The following is a 25252-nucleotide window of genomic DNA, read 5'->3' on the forward strand; positions in this document are numbered from 1 at the left end:
TTACATTTCTCCAGCCCTATCCCTCAGCTGTTAAACGAAATGGTTGGGGAGATCGCTTTATTGTTTCACCTGCTGATTGCCGCTTTAATATAGAAATGAAAGGTCTTTGGTAATGAGCTCTCCTGTCGGTCTGTCTCCCAGAGCTTGACTATGAGGAGGTAGAGGAGGCTTCTAGGCGAGCGGCAGAGGGAGGACCCGATGTGGCGTCCACCCAGCTGCCTGCTGCAGCGGTGGAGCACCAGGTAGAGGTGCTACTGGAGGACTGGAACAGAGGGGCAGATATGCTGTTCAGTATCCACCCCATGGATGGCTCTCTGCTGGTGTGGCATGTGGACTGGCTGGATGAATACCAGCCCGGCATGTTCCGGCAGGTCCAGGTATGTTATCTTCATCAGTAAAGCAACCTAACTGACATTTCTGTTGTTTTGCATCACAATACAGTGCCTTCGGCAAGTATTCAGACCCCTTGACTTTTTCCACATTGTTACATTAGTCTTATTCTAAAATTGATTTTTTTTTAAATTCCCCCTTCAATTCCCCATAATGACAAAGTAAAAACACTTTTTTCAAGATACCTTATTTACATAAGTATGCAGACCCTTTGCTATGATATTTGAAATTGAGCTCAGATGTATCTTGTTTCCATTGATCATCCTTGAGATGTTTCTGCAAGTTGGAGTCCACCTGTGGTAAATTGAGTTGATTGGACATGATTTGGAAAGGCACATACACCTGTCTATATAAGGTCCCACAGTTGACAGTGCAAAAACCAAGCCATGAGGTCAAGGAATTGTCTGAAGAGCTCCGAGACAGGATTGTGTCAAGGCACAGATCCGGAGAAAGGTACCAAAAAATGTCTGCAGCATAGAAGGTCCCCAAGAACACAAGTATTTATCTCAACGTCAACAGTGAAAAGGTGACTCCGGGACGCCCGGGGAGTTCCTCTTTCTAGTTTCTGTTCTTTTGCCCATCTTAATCTTTTATTTTTATTGGCCAGTCTGAGAGATGGCTTTTTCTGTGCAACTCTGCCTAGAAGGCCAGCATCCCGGAGTCGCCTCTTCACTATTGATGTTGAGACTGGTGTTTTGCTGGTACTATTTAATGAAGCTGCCAGTTGAAGACTTGTGAGGCGTCTTTCTCAAACTAGACACTAATGTACTTGTCCTCTTGCTCAGTTGTGCACCGGGGCCTCCCACTCTTCTTTCTATTCTGGTTACAGCCAGCTTGCACTGTTCTGTGAAGGGAGTAGTACACAGCGTTGTACGAGATCTTCCGTTTCTTGGCAATTTCTCGCGTGGAATAGCCTTCATTTCTCAGAACAAGAATAGACTGACGAGTTTCAGAAGAACGTTCCTTGTTTCTGGCCATTTTGAGTCTGTAATCGAACCCATAAGTGCTGATGCTCCAGATACTCAACTAGTCTAAAGAAGGCCAGTTGTATTGCTTCTTTAATCAGAACAACAGTTTTCAGCTGTGCTAACATAATTGCAAAAGGGTTTTCTAATGATCAATTAGCCTTTTAAAATGATAAACTTGGATTAGCTAACACAACGTGCCATTGGAACACAGGAGTGATGGTTACTGATAATGGGCTGCTGTAGATATTCCATTAAAAATCATCCGTTTCCAGCTACAATAGTCGTTTACAACATTAACAATGTCTACACTGTATTTCTGATCAATTTTATGTTATTTTGATGGACAAAGATTTTTGCTTTTCTTTCAAAAACATGGACATTTCTAAGTGAACCCAAACTTTTGAACAGTGGTGTATGTAAATGTAATATTTCAGTTTTTATTCGTAATAAATTATCTGTTTTTAATATAACATAATGGGGTATTTTGTTTTTAAGATTGGTGAGGGGAAAATCTATTTAATACATTTTAGAATAAGGGTGTAACGTAACAAAAAGTCATGTGGAAAAAGGACTCTGAATGCTTTCCGTAGGCACTGTATGTGATCAAACTGCATGTGATATTTGATGGATTGACCTACCCTGTCATAAAAGTATCAGTAAAGTTGCATAACTGACATTTCTATGGTTTCTGCTTCACAATAGAACAACCTTTTCTGAGTCAAGATCACTTATGCAGTCAAAAAGCAAGCCGTGAACTACCGCTCAGAATTTCTTTTAAAACATGACTACATTTATTTTAGATTAACCTAATACAAACAGTTTTGGAGGAATTAGGTTTGTGCAGCAGGCCTAATACATTCACAGCATATTGTCTGTATGCCTGGCCTTTCAATATTTTTCTTCTCAGACCATATTATATTTCAAATCTCGAGCTTTGGTAACAAAATAGATCACTTAGTGTAGCACTTGCGAGGCACAGCTGAGCAAAAATGTAAATAATTAGCTTTTTATTTTACTGGACTGATGGTACCTGCATCTGATGGTCATGGTGCTTTCAAGACAACTGTGAAAAAAGAACATCAAGTCATGTCAGTGATCTTCAGGTCTGAGCTCTGGAAAGATGCCCAAGTTTCCGACTTTGAATTCCGAGTTGGATGACCGTTCAATAAGATTCTTCCAAGTCGGATCTTGTTTTTTTTTTCTCCAAAGTTCCTAGTTGTGTTGAACCCACTGAAGTCTGAGATTTCCCAGTTCCCAGTAGTTTTGAACACTATATATTAGTCTCAGCGGAGGGACCATAGAGAGGGGACGCAGTCTTCCACCTGGCGGCTAAACTCGAGTCGCACCGCATCCAAATCATACACAAATTCATGTTGTTCCTATGACCAGAGAAAGTGAAATTCCTTGATATTAAAATAGACACAACAAGCTGCTAATAATAAAGAACACCGGGCTATAGATACACTTAGCTACTCGTTCATTGCAGCGCGAGTGGAAGTAGAGATGTTTTGTAATGGTGTTGAATAAAAGAGAAACAAAAACAGCAGCTCTTTGCAGGAATTCTTTGACATTCTCTCTGGTCTTTTATAAAGTTATGAAATCTAATGTAGATGAATATCAAAGTTTACTGTGGCCGGGGTCATGGAAGCTATAGGCATGGTGATTTGGAGCTATCCGATTGGCCAGCGCAGTAGATGTCCTCGATTTAGCCACAGATCTCCTAGTCTGCTGGGTAGGCAGATTTTAAAAAATATTTTCAGGCAAATGAAATAGATCAGAACGGGAACACTTTGCCTAACCGGTGCACAGGGCTTCTGAATCAAGGGCACCTTCCGCCAACGGCGCAATACAAAACAAAAGAAGCGCAAGACTTTATTGTGGGCTTTTCTACAGAAATGTGTGGTGAGGCCTCCCGAGTGGTGCTGCTGGGTTCGATCCCGAGCTGTGTTGCAGCCGGCCCCGAACGGGAGACCCATGAGGCGGCGCACAATCGGCCCAGCGTAGTCCGGGGAGGGTTTGGCAAGCCTGGATGTCCTTGTCCCATCGCGCTCTAGTGACTCCTGTGGCAGGCCGGGCGCATGCATGCTGACACGGTCACCAGGCTTCCTGGTTAAGCGAGCAGTATGTCAAAAGCAATGCGGCTTGGCAGGGTCTTGTTTTCGGGGGACGCACGGCACTCGACCTTTGCCTCCCCCAAGTCCGTACAGGAGTTGCAGCGATGGACAAGACTAACTACCATGAAATTGGGGAGAAAAGGGTTAAAAAAAATTTTTTTTAAATGTGTGGTAATCGACTAGGAATTCCGGTTGGTGACCACTGCAATAAAATAATAAATTGGATATACAGTGTTCCTTTTGTTCCATAAAGATTATTTTTATACCCAAAATACCTACGTTTGTTTGTTGCATTATGTTCAGAAATCCACAGGAAAGCGCGGTCACGACAACGCAGACGTATATTCCAAATAATGTCCACAGAAACATGTCAAATGTTTTTTATAATCAATCCTCAGGTTGTTTTTAAAATATATATTCGATAATATATCAAAGGCGACGCACTGCAGTTCTTAATGCAGCTGGTGTCAGCAGATACTGACTGTTACTTTTGACACCCCCTTTGTTCAGGGACACATTATTCAAATTCTTTTAGTCACATTTCTGTGGAAATTGTTCAGTTTGTCTGTTCTTGAATCTTGTTATGTTCATACAAATATTTACACAAGTTAAGTTTGCTGAAAATAAAAGCAGTTGACAGTGAGGATGTTTTTTTGTTGTTGCTCAGTTTAGTATTCTCTCCTTCTATATCTTCACATCACACAGAATCCCTGTATAACGTTATCAAACAATTTAGGTATTTATATCCACACCACCCCATCTGCATCCTGTGCACCATATGTATCTTCAACGGTTCTCTAGCCTCCCAGAAACTATGGTACAGTGGTCCCAGATCACATGGACAATTCTCAGAAATGCCTATAGACTTCTACTTGCCATAGATATAAAACAACACCCTGTGCTATTACTAGTAGTCCCAGGCTACGATGGGCAGTGGTGGATGGAACCCCCTCACTAAGGTTATAGGTCGAAAAACTCTCTGTCCCTCAATTATTTGCAGATGTGTCTCCTCCTGGGCAGCTCGCAGTATGGGTCTGGGCGGGTCCTCATCTTTTGGTCAGACGGGAATTTCCCTCACGTTTCATAAAATGCCCCACCGGTTTTCCTTGCAGACCCTCACTAGAATGCTCCACAGGCAGAATCAGTCATCCTGTTTCGTTGACTCCAGATTGTTGTGGAAATCCAACACAGGGACACTCAGTCCCTAAAGTACCAGTCTGAAGTCTGCCAGGAGCTCTGTCGGGGCAGTCCCGTAGGTTCTCTTATTTACGGCTATACAAACAAGCTTCACGGGCATGGTTCATAGGGTTGGTTCCTGTATGTGACTGGCACCGTCTCCTATCTTAACATATAGAACATATTCTGGGCGTTCTGACAAAAGTTTTGAAAAGGGGGTCATGACGGTCTTCCCTTCATATCTCTACCCAGCATCTACAGGAACCAATGATTGTATGAGACAAGATGTAAAATTCAAAGCTATTTCTTCAGACAACAAATGCACTGCTCTGTAATGCACTGTCAACTGTTGGAAATTTTATATAGACGGGTGTGTTTCTTTTCTAAATCATGTCCAAATAATTGAATTGGCCACAGCTGGACTCAAATCAAGTTGTAGTGACATCTCAAGGATGATCTAAGGAGATCGGATGCACCTGAGCTCAATTTGGTGTCAGCAAAGGGGTGTGAATATTTATGTAAATGAGATATTTCTGAATTTCATTTTCAACAAATGTGCAAACATTAAAAAAAAAAAAAAAAAACTGTTTTCACTTTGTCATATTGTGTGAAGATGGGTGAGAACAGATTGATTTAACCCATTTTGAATTCAGGCTGTAACACAACGAAATGTGGAATAAGTCAAGGGGTATGAATACTTTCTGTAGGCACTGTGTTATGTGGTCTGTCTGACTTTCATTTTTGTTTCTTTTTTGCTTATTTTAATACGTGGAATATTAACATAAATCAACGTGCTACTACTTGAAAACAACATTAGCTGTCTCCAAGAAACTAATCATTTTGACAGTTGCGTTGTACAGCTTACATTTTAATGGATTCTCACTGACGCTGTGTTAATTATATTATAATTAAGTCTGACATGATTTGAAATTGGAAATGCGTTTATCTGCAGTATAATGGTTGGACCTCTTTTGATCCGGCAGTCAACGCTGCTGATGGAATCTCAATGACATTTATTAGGGCTGGCTGCCTTCATTTGATAAAAATGTCAAAGCGTAATGCATAATAATATGCTAATTATCTTTGGTGAAGAAGTGAAGCAGCACCAACTGACCAATCATGTCTCCGTTGTCCCGTGACAGGTGTCCTTTGTGTCCCGGATTCCTGTGGCCTTCCCCACGGGCGACGCCAACTCCCTGAGCCGCAGCGTGGTCATGTACGCCTGTAACAAGAACGTGGACCTAGCCATCCAACATGGCCGCCAACGGCCTGCCGGCCTGCCACATTCTTCGTCGGTGCTGATTCCCTACGGCCAGAGCAAGGCGACCTCCTACTCCAGCAGCCTACGCCTCAGCATCTTCACCCCCAACGTGCTCATGATCTCCACGCACTCCGATGGCTCCCTCAACCAGTGGGCGGTCAGCTTCGCAGAGGAGTCGGCCTTCTCCACTGTGCTCAGCGTGTCCCACAAGTCACGCTACTGCGGCCACCGCTTCCACCTCAACGACCTGGCCTGCCACTCCCTGCTGCCCCTGTTGCTCACCACCTCACACCACAATGCTCTGCGCACCCCCGACGTGGACAGTGTCCCCGCCCCCTCGACCACCCTTTCTCAACCCTTTGGGGGCGGGCCCAGCCGGGTGTCCCTGGGCGCTGTGTCGCAGGACCCCAACGCCATCTACAGCGAGCTCATTCTGTGGAGGGTGGATCCAGTGGGACCTCTGTCCTTCTCTGGAGGGGTGTCTGAGCTGGCCAGGATCAACTCTCTCCACTCCTCCGCCTTCTCCAATGTAGCCTGGCTGCCCACACTTATCCCCAGCAACTGCCTTGGTAAGGAAGGAGACCGTCAGTGGGATTTACCTTTGAAAACTCTGGTAGCTACAATATCTGTCAGCAGGTGGCTTGTTGCAATAGTTTTCTTCTCTACTGCAGGTGTCTACTGCAACTCTCCCAGTGCCTGCTTCGTGGCCAGTGACGGTCACTCGCTGAGGCTTTATCAGGCTGTTATTGAAGCCAAGAAACTACTCAGTGAGCTCTCCAACCCAGATATTTCAGTAAGTCGACCACCAGCACAATGTCTTTTTTTAATATCTCAGATCGACATAATTTTGACTTACCCTCACTATTCTCGATATCTAAACATTTACAAATATATATATATCTTTTTTTCTTTGTCTCAGAAATATGTCGGGAAAGTTTTTAACATCATCAGCCAGCAATCGACTGCTAAACCAGGTTGTATCATCGAGCTCGATGCCATTACTGACTTCGTAAGTATAAGTTTATGGGAGAAGGAAATATTGAGTGCACACAGATTTTCACTGACCTTTTTCAGCACCATGATTGGGGTTTGCTAGGCATAGTAAGCGCAATCCAATATTCAATACATGACTGAATTCTATTTAACACATTGTTTAATGGCTTCTTGCCATCTTAATGAAAAGGTCAGCCATGCCGTAGGTGTTTTACACTGTAGCCTAGCCAGTAGGCCTTAAATCATGCGGAGCTACCACCAAGTCACAGCCTGGCCTTGGCATGAAATAATTCACTTTGTGTGTGTGTGTGTATTATGATGATGATTATGCATGGTTAGATTCTATGTATTTATGTATGGAACCAGGAGCACACTCTTTAATTGTTCAAGACACTTTTCCCCTCGGTGACAAAGTATATCCTGTCCTATTGTGTGTCCTGTCTAGCTCAGTTGGTAGAGCATGGTGCTCTACCAACTGGAAAAAGTATAAAAATGTATGCACTCACTACTATAAGTCGCTCTGGATAAGAGCATCTTGCTAAATGACAAAAAAATATAAATGCGAAATGTGTGTTCTACAGCAGGGAAAGGAGACTCAGCTGCTGCATGTGTTTGAAGAGGATCTGATTCTGGGCAGTGAGCGGAGAGAAGCCACTCAGGAAGCTCCCGCGATAGAGACTGGTAGGATCAGGGGAGACACTCACTAATATAACCTTCACTTTACTCTCCAGGCCATCTCATTCAGTGTGATGTACGTGTCCTTGTGTTTGTTTTTGTTTTTGCTCCTGCAGCCTCCAGCCAGCCAAGCTTCTCCGCCCGCTTCTTCCTGGTGGTGGTAGAGTTTACCCAGACTGGCAGGTCTTTCCTGCATATGTGGCACCTGCAACTGGCAGCTGGCCAAATCACTATGGGTGTGTGACCTCAAGGATCCATTTCTATGTTATAGCATTGTTGGGCATTGTGTGCCAGCCAGCCAGCTTTAACCTGGCTCTAAAAAAACATATTTGTTTTTATGTGTCTTTACAGATGAGACCGGCGCTCAGCCTGAAAAGGAGAATATGACCTCGTCGCCAATGAACAGCTCCTTTAGCTTTGAGACATTCAGCTCCCCCTCGGCCCAGAAGAACAAGCCTTGGACGTCCAACCTGCAGAGTGCCAGTCGCCTCACCCTGGCCACTCACAGGTTGTACAGCCAGGAGCTAGCTCTTCCAGATGGTGTTGAGGTGATCAGTGTCACGCCCTCAGCAGGTGAGAGGGAACTGAACCACAGTCACACTGCCCTCCTCTCCTGTATAATGGGACAATCCTGTTTGTTCTTCCACAGGAATGTAATCAACTCACAAAGTTGGCTAATTCTATAGAATGGAACCAGTTCAACTGAAATTGGATAAGAGATCATTAACAGCCCTTTGTTTGGAAAGGTTTTAGGGGGTGGATGCATCTTTGTTACTTTGCTGGCATCAAAGTGTTATTTCAGTATAGATATAGCTTAAGTCAATTGTATTGAGTTTATGTCTTAAAAAAAACTTAACTAGGCAAGTCAGTTAAGAATAAATTCTTATTGACAATGATGGCCTAGGAACAGTGCCTCGTTCAGGGGCAGAAGACAGATTTTTACCTTGTCAGCTCGGGGATTCGATCCACCATCCTTTCGGTTACTGGCCCAACGCTCTAACCACTAGGCTACCTGCCGCCGTAAGTGTACAAGCCTACCCAGGAAGTATGGCTAAACTAACTAACAAATGATTGTTCTTGTTCCAGGTCATCTGAGCGCGTCCTCCCTGCAGCCGGCAGGTGGCGCTCCCTATCTCCTGGCCACTTCCTGTTCAGATGGGAAGGTGAGGTTCTGGAGGTGCAGGGTGGCTGCAGTGGAGCCAGACACCAAGGAGCTGACGTACACCTGGGAGGAATGGCCTCTATTGGTGGAGGAGGGGCTGGGCAACAGCAGTGCCGTGACCGTGTCAGGCAGACCAGTCACGGTCAGCTGTTGTCACACCAGCCGCATTGCAGTGGCCTACCGACACAACCCTAGCCCTCACCTGAGCCCTAACCACCTGAGCCCTAACCCTCAGCAGGGTGTCAGGGAACCACTGGTCCATGTTGGGTTATTCCAGTGTGAGTCCACAGGTGGCTCCCACTGGGTGCTAGAGCAGACCCTCGTCCTGGATGCCTCCACTCCCACTGGTAACAACAACAATAACATGGAGAGTGGCGTCAAGGACCTGAATGTGGAGAATAATGACCTGGACATCTATCTGCCCAATAACGACTGCCTGGGGACCTCTGGTAAGAGTCTGGTCCACCTGGACTGGGTCTCCAGGGAGGACGGCTCCCACATTCTTACTGTGGGGATTGGTTCCAAACTCTACATGTATGGCCTACTCTCTGGCAAACCTCCTGAACTGGGCCTGTCTGAGGGCCCCAGGGAGCAGAGCTCTTCCCGCCTGGTCCTCCTGCGCTCCGTGGACCTGGTCTCCTCCGTGGAAGGCTCCCTGCCCATCCCCGTCTCCCTGTCCTGGGTGAGAGACGGCATCCTGGTGGTGGGCATGGACTGTGAGATGCACGTGTACTCCCAGTGGCAGCCCCCGGCCCTGGCCAAGTCCACGGCCTCGAACACCACCACCACAGACATGGGCAGCGTGTCATCTCTCCTGGCTGCAATGAAACAGAGCCATGAGGAGGGCCTGAACCCCGTTCCTCCCAAGAAGAACTTGACCAGGTCCATGACCAGCCTGGCCCAGAAGCTGAGTGGGAAGAGGACAGTGTACGACCTGCCTGCGGAGATGGAGGACTACGGGCTGTTTGAGGCGGCACACCACCTGTTCCCCACCCTGCCCCAGTACCACCCGGTACAGCTGCTGGAGCTCATGGACCTGGGGAAGGTCCGGCGGGCCAAGGCCATCCTCTCCCACCTCGTCAAATGCATTGCCGGGGAGATTGTGGCCCTCAAAGACAACGGCACCAACCAAGACAAGCGTCTCCGCTCGCGTACCATCAGCGCCGGCGGCAGCACCTCCAGAGACCCCAAGCTCTTCAGCAAGGGCAAGAGCTCGGACTACACAGAGATTGACTCCATCCCTCCCCTGCCCCTGTACGCGCTGCTGGCGGCCGACGAGGACTGCTCCCCCAAGCCCAAGGACAAGGTGGCCAGCTTGAGTGGAGACAGTGGCCACGGGTCCAGTCAGACGGACGTCTACGATGAGCTCTTCCAGAGCAGCGGGGTGGGTGTGGACGACCTGGAGCATATGGACAGCGACCAGGAGGACGGCGGTGCTAAGGTCATAGACCTGTCTCAATATAGCCCCACCTTCTTTGGGCCAGAGCACGCCCAGGTTCTGTCCAGCCACCTGCTCCACTCCAGCCTGCCGGGCCTGACCCGCATGGAGCAGATGTCCCTCATGGCCCTGGCTGACACCATCGCCACCACAAGCACTGACATCCGGGAGAGCCAGAGCAGGGGAAAAGGTACTGTATCTCATTTAACCCAACACAAACTGTCCTTTTATAGTCCTTCTCCTTACAAAATGTTGTTCAATAGACTACTATGAAAAAAGGAGGTGTATTTGTTTTATTCTAGTAGAAGGCCTGTGAGGAGGAGTACTGCAGATGGTCATGTTCTTTCCATTGACTAGGTGGTGAGACTTTGGATGAGTGCGGTCTGAAGTTCCTGTTGGCTGTGAGGCTTCATACGTTCCTGCTGACCACCCTGCCTCCTGCCCATCGCGCTCAGCTGCTTCGCCAAGGTAGGCAGGGCTGAACTCAACACAACTGAGCACAGCAGCCCACTGAGGTTCAGATGGCTAGAACATGATTCTTGTTGCAACACTAGACTTGTGGGTTTAATTCCTGCATGGCTGACCTATGCTGATTAGCCTATTTATTTTTGTAAAAAAATACATTTAAATCAATGTGGGTAAATTAACATATTATTACATAGTCAAACAACTCTAGTTCCTCCAGCCTGGTGCTGTGTAGACTAGTGTGACGTTTGATTGTCTTGACAACCTGTGTTTGGTCCTCCAGGTCTGTCCACCTGTCACTACGCCTGGGCCTTCCACTCCGAGGCTGAGGACGAGCTGCTCCACATGTTACCTGCCTTGCAGAAAGGAGACCCCACCTGGCCCGAGCTCCGCGCCATGGGCATGGGCTGGTGGCTCAGGAGCACCAATAAACTCCGGAGGTGTATAGAAAAAGTGAGCCCATGTGTCCCATATACCTATTGCGATCATTTTTCCTCCCTTTAAATAAATATATACATGCATGCATACATACAGTGCATTCGGCAAGTATTCAGACCCCTTGACTTTTTCCACATTTTGTTATGTTACAACCTTATTCTAAAATGTATTTAAAAAAAAAAAAGAATAATACATCAATCTACACACAATACCCCATAAAGCGAAACATTTTTTTTAATGTTTGCGTATTTATAAAATATGTCAAACTGAAATATGACATTTCCATCAGTACTTCAGACACTTTGCTATGGGACTCAAAATTTGGAGTCCACCTGTGGTAAATTGATTTGGAATGGCACACACCTGTTTATATAAGGTCCCACAGTTGATAGTGCATGTCAGAGCAAAAACCAAGCCATTTAGGTCGAAGGAATTGTCCATAGAGCCTCCAAGACAGGATTGTGTCAAGGCACAGATCTGGGGAAGGGTACCAAAAAGTTCTACAGCATTGATGGTCCCTGAGAACACATTGGTCTCCATCATTCTTAAATGGAAGAAGTTTGGAACCACCAAGACTCTTATTAGAACTAGCCGTCCGAACAAACTGAGCAATCGGGGGAGAAAGGCCTTGGTCAGGGAGGTGACCAAGAACCCAATGGTCACACTGACACAGCTCCAGAGTAACTCTGGAGATGGGATAACCTTCCAGAAGGACAACCATCTCTGCAGCACTCCACCAATCAGGCCTTTAAGGCACATGACAGCCCGCTTGGAGTTTGTCAAAAGGCATCTAAAGGACTCTGACCATGAGAAGCAAGATTCTCTGGTCTGATGAAACAAAGATTTGGCCTGAATGCCAAGCGTCAAGTCTGGAGGAAACCTGGCACCATCCCTAGGGTGAATTATGGTGGTGACAGCATCATGTTGTGGGGATGTTTTTCAGCGGCAGGGACTGGGAGACTAGTCAGGATCGAGGGAACGGAGCACAGAGCGTACAGAGAGATCCTTGATTAAAAACCTGCTCCAGAGCACTCAGGACCTCAGACTGGGGTGAAGGTTCATCTTCAAATAGGACAACGACCCTAAGCACACAGCCAAGGCAGTGCAGGAGTAGCTTCGGGACAAGTCTCTGAATGTCCTTGAGTGGCCCAGCCAGAGCCCGGACTTGAACCTGATTGAACATCTCTGGAGAGACCCATCCATCCTGCCTAGAAAGCCAGCATTCCGGAGTCACCTCATCACTGTTGACACTGGTGTTTTGCTGGTACTATTTAATGAACCTGCCAGTTGAGTACTTCTGAGGGGTCTGTTTCTCAAACTAGACACACTAATGTAATCGTCCTCTTGCTCAGTTGTGCACCGGGGCCTCCCACTCCTCTTTCTATTCTGGTTACAGCCAGTTAGCACTGTTCTGTGGAGGGAGTAGTACACAGCATTGTACGAGATCTTCAGTTTCTTGGCAATTTCTCGCATGGAATATCCTTAATTTCTCAGAACAAGAATAGACTGACGAGTTTCAGAAGAACGTTCCTTGTTTCTGGCCATTTTGAGCCTGTAATCGAACCCACAAATGCTGATGCTCCAGATACTCAACTAGTCTAAAGAAGGCCAGTTGTATTGCTTCTTTAATCAGAACAACAGTTTTCAGCTGTGCTAACATAATAGCAAAAGGGTTTTCTAATGATCAATTAGCCTTTTAAAATGATAAACTTGGATTAGCTAACACAACGTGCCATTGGAACACAGGAGTGATGGTTGCTGAAAATGGGCCTCTGTACACCTATGTAGATATTCCATTAAAAATCTGCCGTTTCCAGCTACAATAGTCATTTACAACATTAACAATGTCTGCACTGTATTTCTGATCAATTCAATGTTATTTTGATGGACATTTTTTTAAATTTTCATTAAAAAATAAAGACATTTCTAAGTGACCCCTAACTTTTGAACGTGTAGATAGATAGATAGATAGATAGAAGAGTTATTGGTTGCCTTTGAAATACAAAAGGAGAACAGAGTCAGATTTTGCTGCAATACAGAATTCAGTAATATAAATCAAAGAATGTGGAATGACCTATATACAAATGTGTTTTTCTACCTCCGTTATTCATCAGGTCGCAAAAGCGTCTTTTCAAAGGCAGAACGATCCTCTGGACGCCGCCATCTTCTATCTCGCTATGAAAAAGAAAGCGGTGGTCTGGGGACTGTACAGGTAACGTCTTTGAGAAGTTCTTGAATATAATTTCCCATATCCCCTGAAAAGATTGAAACAATTATTTCACATTACAGATAGTCTAATGCCAACGTGTGTTGTTCCATCAAGGTCTCAGAAGAATGCTAAAATGACTACGTTCTTCAGCAACAACTTCGGTGAGGAAAGGTGGAGGAGGGCTGCCTTGAAGAACGCCTTCTCTCTGCTGGGGAAGCAGCGCTTCCAGCACTCTGCAGCCTTCTTTCTTTTGGCAGGCTCCCTCAAGGACGCTGTGGAGGTAAAATTTCGCTGTCAGCAGCTACAGTAGATATGAGGTCCACGTTTTTCATACAAAGATTTTCAGGAGAGAGGTAGCTCTCTCTTTAAAATATATATATATTAAATACAAAGTTGTATCTTTGAGCATTTATACAAATTACATCTGGCCATGCTTTCAACACTGTTGGATGAGGTTTGGCCTGCCTTGTACAGGTTTGCCTGGAGAAGATGCAGGACCTGCAGCTGGCCCTGGTGATCTCCCGGCTCTATGAGTCCGAGTTTGAGACGTCCTCCACCTACAAACGCATCCTGCAGAGGCACGTGCTGGGCCAAGACCGCCAGCTCCCTGCCCACCAGGACCCCTTCCTGCGTAGCACGGCCTACTGGGTACTGGAGGACTACAGCCGGGCCCTGGATACTCTGTTGGAGCAGCCTGCTGCCCCAAACCTAGCGTCCTCCACTCAGGCTGGCCACACAACTCAACCAGGTAGGTAGTAGTAAGAGAAAGATGCTTTTTCACTTCTTAGATTTGACGTTTGATTATTTTAAGATAAATTGATGATGTGAATGCCTGGGGAAATGACAGAGCTGTGATTTGCAGGTACCTCGTCCACGTCCCTCTGTAGTCCGGAGGTCTTCAACTTCTACACCTACCTCCGCACACATCCCTTACTACTGCGCCGCCATTTTGGCTCGTCTGAGAAGACCAGGGTGGGTCTGACAGCGGAGGGTCGCATGGCAAACTCAATAAGCCTGGTGGAGAGGAGGCTGTTCTTCACCGCAGCCTACGCTCACCTGCAGGCCGGCTGCCCCATGCTGGCCCTGGAGGTCCTCTCCAAAATGCCCAAAGTCGTCAAAAGATCCAAGCTCCCCCAGGACGATACCACCAACCCTGACCTGAGCGAGACGAAAAAGGAACAGGCGTCAGATTTGGACTGGTCTCAGCCCGCGTTGAACGGCTTTGAGTCTGTGTCAGACAGCTTGTCCAATAGCCAATCGGACTCTGTGCTGAGTTTTGACTGGGGCCAGCCCTCTGTGTCGGTTCAGGATGAAGCCCTGGAGTTGAAATGGGACAGCGACAAGGAGGAGGAAGAGGAGGACGACGAACAACAGGGCTTGGCCATGAAGAGTGCCGACAACACCAGTAGCGTCTTTCAAGATGCCATCTCTCCATTGACGGAGACGCTGCTGGACGAGGGTGACTTCCTCATGCCCTCTGAGGACATCCTGGCCGCTCAACTCAAATTCAGCGCTTGCCTAAAGATCCTGACCACGGAGCTGCGGACTCTGTCCACGGGTTACGAGCTGGACGGGGGGAAGCTTCGCTACCAGCTGTGCCAGTGGCTGGAGAGGGAGGTGGTGGCCCTGCAGAGGTGCTGCAGCTACAAGCCCTGCCTGCCAGAGCTGGCCCTGGGAATGGCAGGGCCGGGTGGAGAGGAGGAGGCCCAGGCCCACCCTGGTGAGGCTCAGCGCACCCGCAGACACTGGCTCCAGAGCAACCAGCCTCTCCTGCGCATGTTCCTCAGCTACTGCAGCTTGCACGGCTCCCACGGAGGAGGCCTGGCCTCGGTGCGCATGGAACTCATCCTGCTGCTTCAGGAGTCCCAACAGGTACAGCACACACCAACGCACACACTGTATGTTGTCAATCTTATTAAAATGAGTAACAAATAGCCATATATAATGTGTACAAAACATTAGGAACATTAGCACCCCCTTTTGCCTTCAGAACAGCCTCAATTGGTCTGGGCATGGACTCTACAAGGTGTTCCACGGGGATGCTGGCTCATGTTGACTCCAATGGTTCCCACAGTTGTGTCAAGTTGGCTGGATGTCCTTTGGGTGGTGGACCATTCTTGAATAACACGGGAAACTGTTAAGCCAGCAGCGTTGCAGTTTTTTGACTCAAACCAGTATGCCTGGGAACCTACTACCATACCCTATAGAAACGTAAATATTTTTTCTTGCCCACCCTCTGAATGGTACACATACACAATCCATGTCTCAAGGCTTAAAAATCCTTCTTTAGCCCGTGTCCTCCCTTTCATCTACACTGATTGAAGTGGATTTAACAAGTGACATCAATAAGGATCATAGCTATATTGGCCATATCACAAACCCCCGAGGTGACTTATTGCTATTATAAACTGGTTACCAACGTAATTACATTTTGCCATACCTGTGGTATACTGTCTGATATACCACGGCTTTCAGCCAATCAGCATGCAGGGCTCCAACCACCCAGTTTTATAATTATACTGAACAGAAATATAAACGCAACGTGCTACAATTTCAAAGATTTTACTGAGTTACAGTTCATATAAGAAAATCAGTCAATTGAAATCAATTCATCCATGGATTTCACGTGACTGGGAATACAGATATGCATCTGTTGGTCACAGATACCTTAAAAATAGAAGGTAGGGGCAAGGATCAGAAAACCAGTCAGTATCTGGTGTGACCACCATTTGCATCATGCAGGGCGACACATCTCCTTTGCGTATTTTCTCAGGTTGTTGACTGTGGCCTGTGGAATGTTGTCCCACTCCTCTTCAATGGCTGTGCAAAGTTGCTGAATATTGGCGGGAACTGGAACACTCTGTCGTACACGTCAATCCAGAGCATCCCAAACATGCCCAATTGCTAACATGTCTGGCTAGTATGCAGGGCATGGAAGAACTGGGACATTTTCTGCTTCCAGGAATTCTGTACAGTTCCTTGCAATATGGGGGCTGTGCATTATCATGCTGAAACATGAGGTGATGGCGGTGGCTGAATGGCACGACTATGGGCCTCAGGATCTTGTCACAGTATCTCTTTGCATTAAAATTGCCATCGATAAAATGCATTTGTGCTCATTGTCCGTAGCTTATGCCTGCCCATACCATAACCCCATCGCGACCATGGGACACTCTGTTCACAATGTTGACATCAGCAAACCACTCACCCACACAACGCCATACACGTGGTCTGCGGTTGTGAGGCCGGTTGGACCTCCTGACAAATGATCTAAAACAACTTTGGAGGTGACTTATGGTAGAGAAATTAATATTAAATTATTTGGCAACAGCTCTGGTGGATATTCATGCAGTCAGCATGCCAATTGCACTAACAGTGATGTAAACAAATTTGTGTACAAAATCTGAGAGAAATTAGCTTGTTGTGCGTATTAAAAATTTCTGTGATACTTTATTTCATCTAACAAAACATGGGACCAACACTTTACACATTGCGTTTATATATATTTTTGTTCAGTACAGCATTAAAACTCTTCTAACAAAAAAGTATCTTTGTTGTAAACAAGACTAAGAAAAAGGCTCTTGCATTTCAGTACTTGACAGCAAGTTCTCTGAGGGATACGAAGGAAGGGCAACACAAAAACTGAAGCAAAGAAAGAGGAGCTTGCCATTTTGCTTCAGCCTCGCGTTTGCCGGGCTGGGGTTTTGCTGATGGTTGGAATCAGTGACTTCTGTAGTGAGTGGCTGGCTGTCTGACAGACGAGTGATTCCAATTCTCTTCTGATGTCTTGTCCTACTTAGACAAGCATTGAGTCTCCAAAACAGGAACACACAAAAACTGCTCTCCTCTGGAGCGTTTGGAACATCAGATGCTTCTGTCATACCACATGACAGTAACGCCTCTGTCTGAGATGACTTACTTTAAGTTTGACATCAAAGCATCTGATCTGATGAGTGAACCGCAGAATAGTAGCCAGGATGCAATTCTGTAGCATTTTTTTTTTTAGGGATGTAAAAATGTGCCTATACGCATCGTTTACTGGTTCAAATGTTTAAGATGCGAATGCATCGGTCCGCGGATCCCAAACTGATCCAAGTAAAGCATTAATCGGTAATAAAACCGAATCGCCTGTTCGTTGACGTGTTTTGTTCCTTTTTTTTCCTGCCTTATTACGAAAATACCTCATGTTGTGACTGAGTTGATGCGTCCTCTCCTTCAGCCTATTGAACTTTTATACCCGTAACTGCGTTTGACATTGATCTAAAATTCAGATAACTGCGCACAGTGCAGGAGAAGCAGCTTCTCGCTCCAACGAGAAGTAGGCCGTCCCCCATCCCTGCTTCAATATGTGTAGGCTATATCTGCCCCACACCTTCAGCATTCAGATGTTTGGAAAATGGCTTTTGCAATAATAAATCATAGGCTTTAAGGACAACCAATGTAATTGTCTGTCATTGTTACCAAATGCACTGTAGAAAATGGTGTTTTACCAGCATGGCTGTGTAGTCTACCATCGTGGACACAACTCTCATCTTGCTGCTGATTGCACATTTAACTGATGATTGGGGCTTTTCGATTGCCAGGTTCACTATACAAAATATTTTTGGTAGTTCTGCTTCAAACAATCTGCATTTGGTCATTTTTAACTGAACAGGGTAAAGATGAAATTTCATAACAAGGACAGCAATCATTTTTGCAAGATGCACTGGTCAGAACGGGAGAAGAGAGCGGCTCTCTGTTAAGTTCCAAATGGGGGTGAAATTCCCTGTTTTTGAGAAGGGTGAAATCCAAAGCTGCATTACATAAATTGTCTATGTATGTCATAGCTCATTTCTAAAGATAAATATTGACATTACTAGCTCAAAACACTTTAAACTGTTATGAGAAGTTACTTAGTTGGTGATGATAATTTCAGATAAAAAGTGAGGGGGGTCAAAAACAATGTTATAGTGGTAGATGCTCAGTCTGCCATATGGCTCCGCACACACACACAGAGTTAGCTCAGACAGATCCAGCTCAGTTGTTTATGTATTTTGTCTGTTTGTCTTGGAGCCACGCTTCACGCCACGCTACTCTATGTCCACAGGATGATGGTGTCCAGTCAGCCGTCGCCCCCTACCTGCACCACGCCTCCATTCCTCTCCTGCTGGCCTGCACTGCTAGTGCCAAGACAGTTGTGGCCAACCCCATCGTCCATCTGACCAACCTCACCCACGACATCCTGCACACCATCAACGCACTGGACTCCCCGCCACACCCAGACGTCGTCAACAACGAGGTCAGACACGTGCACCAGCCAAGGCTATCGTCATGCTGTGTGCTCCAAACAAAGAGCATGTTGAGAGATCAGAGTGTTGGTTGTGCGGGGTGGATGTGTGGGGGGGTAATGTGCTGTGAACTTGACAGGGGCGGTAATGTGCCGTGAACTTGACAGGGGCGGTAATGTGCCGTGAACTTGACAGGGGCGGTAATGTGCCGTGAACTTGACAGGGGCGGTAATGTGCCGTGAACTTGACAGGGGCGGTAATGTGCCGTGAACTTGACAGGGGCGGTAATGTGCCGTGAACTTGACAGGGGCGGTAATGTGCCGTGAACTTGACAGGGGCGGTAATGTGCCGTGAACTTGACAGGGGCGGTAATGTGCCGTGAACTTGACAGGGGCGGTAATGTGCCGTGAACTTGACAGGGGCGGTAATGTGCCGTGAACTTGACAGGGGCGGTAATGTGCCGTGAACTTGACAGGGGCGGTAATGTGCCGTGAACTTGACAGGGGCGGTAATGTGCCGTGAACTTGACAGGGGCGGTAATGTGCCGTGAACTTGACAGGGGCGGTAATGTGCCGTGAACTTGACAGGGGCGGTAATGTGCCGTGAACTTGACATGGGTCATATCTTATCAGAAGTGTTTTAGTGGAGATATTGTGATAGATGGATATCACTGGTAAAATAAGGTGAGTTGATGGTGCTGTTCTGCTGCTCCTAATGTGTCTCATACCTCCTGCTCTCCCAGATCTATGTGATGCACACACTGGCAGCCTCGCTGTCCGCCTGCATATACCAGTGTCTCTGCGACGGCCACAACCACAGGTTAGTCTGAATCCTAACGCCGCCAACTTTGATCTATGCTCCTGATCTCTGCACTAGAACGGCTCACAACCAACAGCATGCTGGGAAATGCACATTAGGCAACAGTTCAGACATTTCAACTGCACCATGCATCTGATTTTGAGAATCTGCCTGTCAGTGTATGTGTATGATAATGTATGTGATAATGATCATTAAAACCTTATCCTGTTTTTTGATTCTCTAACAGCTGTACTACTACAAGGAGAAAAGTGTATGATGTTAAAAAGTAGAGAAAAGGCTTTTTTCTTTGTCTCATCTAACAGTTGAATGACCTTAAAATAGGAATCACGTGACTGCGCCCGGCCCTCCGCCTGACCTTGGCATTTCAAAGCTCACAGATCTGTAAATGAGTAAGGACTTTGTTTTGAGCCGTGCCCAACAGTTCCCCCTCTCGTGTGGAGAATGAAGCGGTGCAGTCCGACTAAATTAGCTTTTTCTAATTCAACACTCTCCTTTTGTTATGCTAATGAAAACCCACGCCGCAGTCGTGCTAGAGGTTTGTCGAAACGTTGACTCTAAATTCAACTCATGGTAGGTGATTCCATCTGGCGAAACATGTGAAAGGCTTCGAACGCTGGCTTTTTTATGTTGCAGATTCACGGTCCTTTTCAACTTGCCCTGTCCACTAAAGAAGAACTTTATGTTCTAATATTGCAGATTTAGCCTGTACACTTCCAGTAACTCAATTCTGTGTTATGTGACAGGAATCAGCTCTTTCATGCAAGCTTAATAGAGGACTTAGTAGATATACAATGCACTCTAATATACCCGTCAGTATACTGAAATAGAACCATCATGTTGAGAGAGCTATATATCCCCCCTGTGAGAGATGGAACTCTGTGCTGCCTCCCAACTCATTAAATATCTAGAGAAGGCTCTTTGATGTCAGAATACACTTCTGCGCTTCATCTATAGATCTCCTGAATTCTTTATTGTAACCAGAGAGTGAGGAGCCACAGCAGTGTATTAGTGTTTTATGTGTTAAATGGGTCTGCTGTTCTCTGGATTCAGAGAAGTTAAAACATTTACAGTCCGCTCCATATAGGCCTATGTACACGTCGCCATTTCCCCTGGTTGATAATCCCTTGTTTAATGGAACGTCCCCTTCCTCCTTGCTAAATGACTGAGTGGGTGTACTTCCTTGTCTTTCTCTCCTCCCAGCCATGTGAACCAGTTCACTGGGATAGTGTACCAGAGTATCCTCTCCTTCCAGCACCACCCGGTACGCACTGTGAGCATGGAGGAGACTGTACTGCCCAACACCCACCCAGCACAGTGGCCTGGTAATCCCACTTTACTTCCACCAGTTTTCACTTCATTTCACAGAAATTGTACCCTGTTTGGAGAACCATTGCTTGATTGCTACATTAAAGGGGCAATCTGCAGTTCAAACAATAACAAAGTGTAGACCCTGCTGAGGGATGGGTCTGGACAAATGTTACCACTCTCAAATTCATAGACAGCTATGGGATGCAATGACTGACCATCCATGAGATCAAAATGACAGTTTTAACTATGGCTTGAGGCAATAGTGTTTGTTTACAAACATTGAAATATTTTTTTTGCATATATTTTGGGTTCTGATGGGTTACGATTGTTGAACTAATCTTATGAAGCATTTCTAAGTAATATTCTTCAAGAATCAATGGGTACATAGTATTAATGTAGAAGTCAAATGTATGTAGCAATTGCAGTTTGCCCCTTTAACACCACAGTCCTAAACATACTACTTTTAAAGTATCACTTTAAACACAAACACATTTTTGTGTTTTGGTTATTAGTATTTTGTTCTTTCATTAAAAAGCAAAAAAGTGTGATGCCTTTTACATCAGTAAAAGTGCTCCAACTAAAAAAACATTTGTTGGGACTATATCAACAGTGAACTAATGAACAATATACTGAAATAATGTTTTTTTTAATAAAGTGATTCTTTAATTCTAGTCAATTCATTCACTCTCACTCCTTCACGGTCTCTGTGTGTCAGGTATCAGTACCCTGATCCGCCTGTTGAACTCTGCTGGTGAGGAGAGCCAGCCAGGCCTGGCCGTGTTACTGTGTGAGATCCTGACGGCCGTCTTCCTCAGCCTGTTTGTGCACGGCCTGGCCACCCACTCCAGCAACGAGCTGTTCCGCATCGTGGCCCACCCGCTCAACAGCAAGCTGTGGGTGGCTGTTTTCGGAGGGGGGGCGCGTACCCCCATCACAGAGAAGCCCAGTAAGGCCACGTCACCTCCAGGTGTGGTGTGTGTGTGTGTGTGTGTGCGCTCGTCAGATGTAGAGGCTGATGTAACTGTAATGCAAGGGTGGGCAACTCGGAGCCATGTGGGCAGCCTTCACCCCTGATTCAAAGATCTGTTGAAGATTGTGATTGGTTGAATCAGGCGTATTACAGCTGGGCTGGAACAACAGTCTCCACACACTGCAGCTCTTGTTCGTCTCAATATTATCCGTAATATTATAAGTCCAGTATGTCCAATAAATATGGCATGTGTGTGGTTGTCTCAGCAGCCAGTGAGGAGTTCGATAGGAAGCCCAGGCGCTTCAAGCTGCTGTCGTCGTCGCCACGCAGTGCCTCCAGAGAGGGGCCAGAGACCTCCAGCCCAACCAGCCCTGTGGTGGAGCAAGAGACCTCCATCTTCAAAGAGCACTTTGTCCCCCCGGAGCTCAGCATCTGGGACTACTTTATCGCAAAGGTACAGTAGTAGTGTACACTTCCAGGTTCATAGTTCACTTAAACCATGCCCCTCTGAAATACCCAGTCATTCAGCTCATTCTAACATGTATGTACAGTTGAAGTCAGGAGTTTACATACACTTAGGTTGGAGTCATTTAAAGCTAGTTTTTCAACCACTCCACAAATTTCTTGTTAACAAACTATAGTTTTGGCAAGTCGGTTGTTTCCAGACAGATTATTTCACTTATAATTCACTGTATCACAATTCCAGTGGGTCAGAGGTTTACATACACTAAGTTGACTGTGCCTTTAAACAGCTTGGAAAATTCCAGAAAATGTTGTCATGGCTTTAGAAGCTTCTGATGGACTCATTGACATCATTTGAGTCAATTGGAGGTGTACCTGTGGATGTATTTCAAGGCCTACCTTCAAACCCAGTGCCTCTTTGCCTGACATCATGGGAAAATCAAAAGAAATCAGCTAAGACCTCAGAAAGAAATTGTAGACCTCCACAAGTCTGGTTCATCCTTAGGAGCAATTTTCGAACACCTGAAGGTACCACGTTCATCTGTACAAATAATAGTACACAAGTATAAACACCATGGGACCACGGAGCCATCATCTGCTCAGGAAGGAGATGCGTTCTGTCTCGTAGAGATGAACGTACTTTGGTGCAAAAAGTGAAAATCAATCCCAGAAAAACAGCAAAGGACCTTGTGAAGATGCTGGAGGAAACGGGTACAAAAGTATCTGTATCCACAGTCAAACGAGTCCTATATCAACATAACCTGAAAGGCAGTGCAGAAAGGAAGAAGCCACTGCTCCAAAACCGGAATATAAAAAACCAGACTACGGATTGCAACTGCACATGGGGACAAAGATCGTACTTTTTGGAGAAATGTCCCCTGGTCTGATGAAACAAAAATAGAACTGTTTGGCTATCATGACTATCGTTATGTTTGGAGGAAAAGGGGGGGTGCTTGCAAGCCAACAAACAGGGAAGCACGGGGGTGGCAGCATCATGTTGTAGGGGTGCATTGCTGAAGGAGGGACTGGTGCACTTCACAAAATAGATGGCATCATGAGGAAGAAAATTATGGGGATATATTAAAGCAACATCTCAAGACATCAGGAAGTTAAAGCTTGGTCGCAAATGGGTCTTCCAAATGGACAATGATCCCAAGCATCCTTCCAAAGTTTTGGCAAAATGGCTTAAGGACAACAAAGTCAAGTTTATTGGAGTGGCCATCACAAAGCTCAAACCTCAATCTATAGAAAAAATTGTGGGCAGAACTGAAAAAGTGTGTGTGAGCAAGGAGGCCTACAAACCTGACTCGGTTACACCAGCTCTGTCAGGAGGAATGGGCCAAAATTCACCCAACTTATTGTGGGAAGCTTGTGGAAGGCTACCCGAAATGTTTGATCCAAGTTAAACAATTTAAAGGCAATGCTACCAAACACTTATTGAGTGTATGTGAACTTCTGACCCACTGGGAATGTGATGACAGAAATAAAGGCTGAAATAAATCACTCTACTATTATTCTGACATTTCACATTCTTAAAATAAAGTGGTGATCCTAACTGACCGAAGACAGGGAATTTTTACTAGGATTAAATGTCAGGAATTGTGAAAACCTGATTTTAAATGTACTTGGCGAAGGTGTATGTAAACTTCCGACTTCAACTGTATGTCTGTTTATAGTGTTTTCTCCTCCTCCCACAGCCTTTCCTCCCTCCGTCAGAGAGCAGGGTGGAGTACGACTCGGAGGAGAGCCAGGGCAGTCAGGACGAGGATGATGATGATGATGAAGACGAGTTTGGAGACTTTGACCCCAACTCTCCTAGCCGAGAACATTCCAATCCCAACTCCTACAGGTACAGTCAGTGGGCAGCACTATCAAAGCAAATGGCCGTTACTCTTGTCAGTGATGGTTAGACATAACAATGGTGATTTGTGTGTGTGTGTCCAGTTGGTGTCTGATGCGTCTGGCCATGGTCCAGCTGGTCCTAGGCAACCTGAAGTCATTCTACCCCATGGCAGGACACGACCTACTAGGTACCGTACACTAACGACAACTAGCCTTCACAACCACTGGACTAATGTCTATTTGTGGAGACAATTTTAGTTGGAAGCATTAGTGCTAGTGAAGTCCAAACTAAGAGAGGGATGTTGTCATATTGAACCAGACTCTCTTTTAGATAACTGTCTGCCCTTTTTGTGAAGTCTCACGTATCTGAATGTACTGTTGTTAATGTCACCTAGTGTTTGTGTGTTTCTCTTAGATCTACCTGTGGGCTCTCCTCTGTGTCACGCGGTGCTGAAGACCCTCCAGCGTTGGGAGCAGGTGTTGCTGAAGAGGCTGGAGATCTTCGGGGGGCCGCCCTCCAAGTACATCTCCACACACCCTCTGGATGAGACGGCTGCCTCAGGCCCCGCCATCCTCAGACACAAAGCCCTGTTTGAGCCCTCCAACACACCCTTCAGGTGAGTGCCAAACAGGAATTCTCTGTATACTGATATGTTTGCCATAACATTCTGTAAATCAGTGGTCACCAACCGGTCAATTGCATTCGACTGGTTGATCATCAGGGCGCATTCCTAGTCGATCATCAGGGCGCATTTCTGTAGAAAAGCCAACGATGCTGGTCCCCAAAGCCTTGCGCGCTATTTTGTTGTTGTTCTATTCGTCTTGCAAGGTTGATGGTAGGTGCACTTGATTCAGAGGCCCTCCGTGCTCGGTAGGCGAAGTGTTCCCATTTTGAACCATTTCATTTGTCTGAAGGGACAAACTCCGCCTACCAGATGGACCAGGAGAGCTAAATCAAGTGTGCCTACTGCTCTGGCCAGTCGAATAGCTCAAAATACCATGCCTACAGCTTTCACGACCCAACAGTAGAGTTTGATACTACTAGCTTACGTGGGATCTCATAACTTTTAAAACCACGACCAGAGAGAGACTGTCAAACAATACAGAAAAGAACTGCTGTTTTTATAAGTGACTTCATGTTTACGTTTTTATTCAACACTGTTTTTATTCAGCACTTTTGTAAAATGTGTTTCTCGCTACTTCCACTCACGCTACAATCATCACTGCAGCTGCAGTACATGAGTAGCCAAGTGTATCGATAGGCCGGTATTTGTATTATTAGCAGCTTGTTGTGT

General features: G+C 46.0%; 1 protein-coding gene across 7 annotated transcripts in view; it reads left to right on the forward strand.

Moving 5' to 3' along the window:
* The window catches only part of LOC135517186 (dmX-like protein 1), a 54344-nt gene that overhangs the window by 15954 nt on the left and 13138 nt on the right, over positions 1 to 25252 (forward strand). For 4 of the 7 annotated variants that reach the window (XM_064941301.1, XM_064941722.1, XM_064941803.1 and 1 more), the window contains exons 12-33: positions 142 to 377; positions 5791 to 6478; positions 6581 to 6702; positions 6829 to 6918; positions 7484 to 7583; positions 7694 to 7813; positions 7929 to 8150; positions 8664 to 10367; positions 10535 to 10645; positions 10926 to 11095; positions 13195 to 13292; positions 13404 to 13569; positions 13764 to 14037; positions 14152 to 15161; positions 18376 to 18567; positions 19299 to 19375; positions 20576 to 20697; positions 21399 to 21650; positions 21920 to 22107; positions 23813 to 23964; positions 24060 to 24145; positions 24373 to 24574. In XM_064941301.1, the coding sequence (XP_064797373.1) occupies positions 142 to 377; positions 5791 to 6478; positions 6581 to 6702; positions 6829 to 6918; positions 7484 to 7583; positions 7694 to 7813; positions 7929 to 8150; positions 8664 to 10367; positions 10535 to 10645; positions 10926 to 11095; positions 13195 to 13292; positions 13404 to 13569; positions 13764 to 14037; positions 14152 to 15161; positions 18376 to 18567; positions 19299 to 19375; positions 20576 to 20697; positions 21399 to 21650; positions 21920 to 22107; positions 23813 to 23964; positions 24060 to 24145; positions 24373 to 24574 (6382 nt within the window). The remainder of the gene's footprint in view (positions 1 to 141; positions 378 to 5790; positions 6479 to 6580; positions 6703 to 6828; positions 6919 to 7483; positions 7584 to 7693; positions 7814 to 7928; positions 8151 to 8663; positions 10368 to 10534; positions 10646 to 10925; positions 11096 to 13194; positions 13293 to 13403; positions 13570 to 13763; positions 14038 to 14151; positions 15162 to 18375; positions 18568 to 19298; positions 19376 to 20575; positions 20698 to 21398; positions 21651 to 21919; positions 22108 to 23812; positions 23965 to 24059; positions 24146 to 24372; positions 24575 to 25252) is intronic. The other 3 variants (XM_064941470.1, XM_064941557.1, XM_064941636.1) reach the window with 3 other exon arrangements.

This window comes from Oncorhynchus masou, chromosome 1, assembly GCF_036934945.1.
Source record: "Oncorhynchus masou masou isolate Uvic2021 chromosome 1, UVic_Omas_1.1, whole genome shotgun sequence".
NCBI lineage: Eukaryota > Metazoa > Chordata > Actinopteri > Salmoniformes > Salmonidae > Oncorhynchus > Oncorhynchus masou.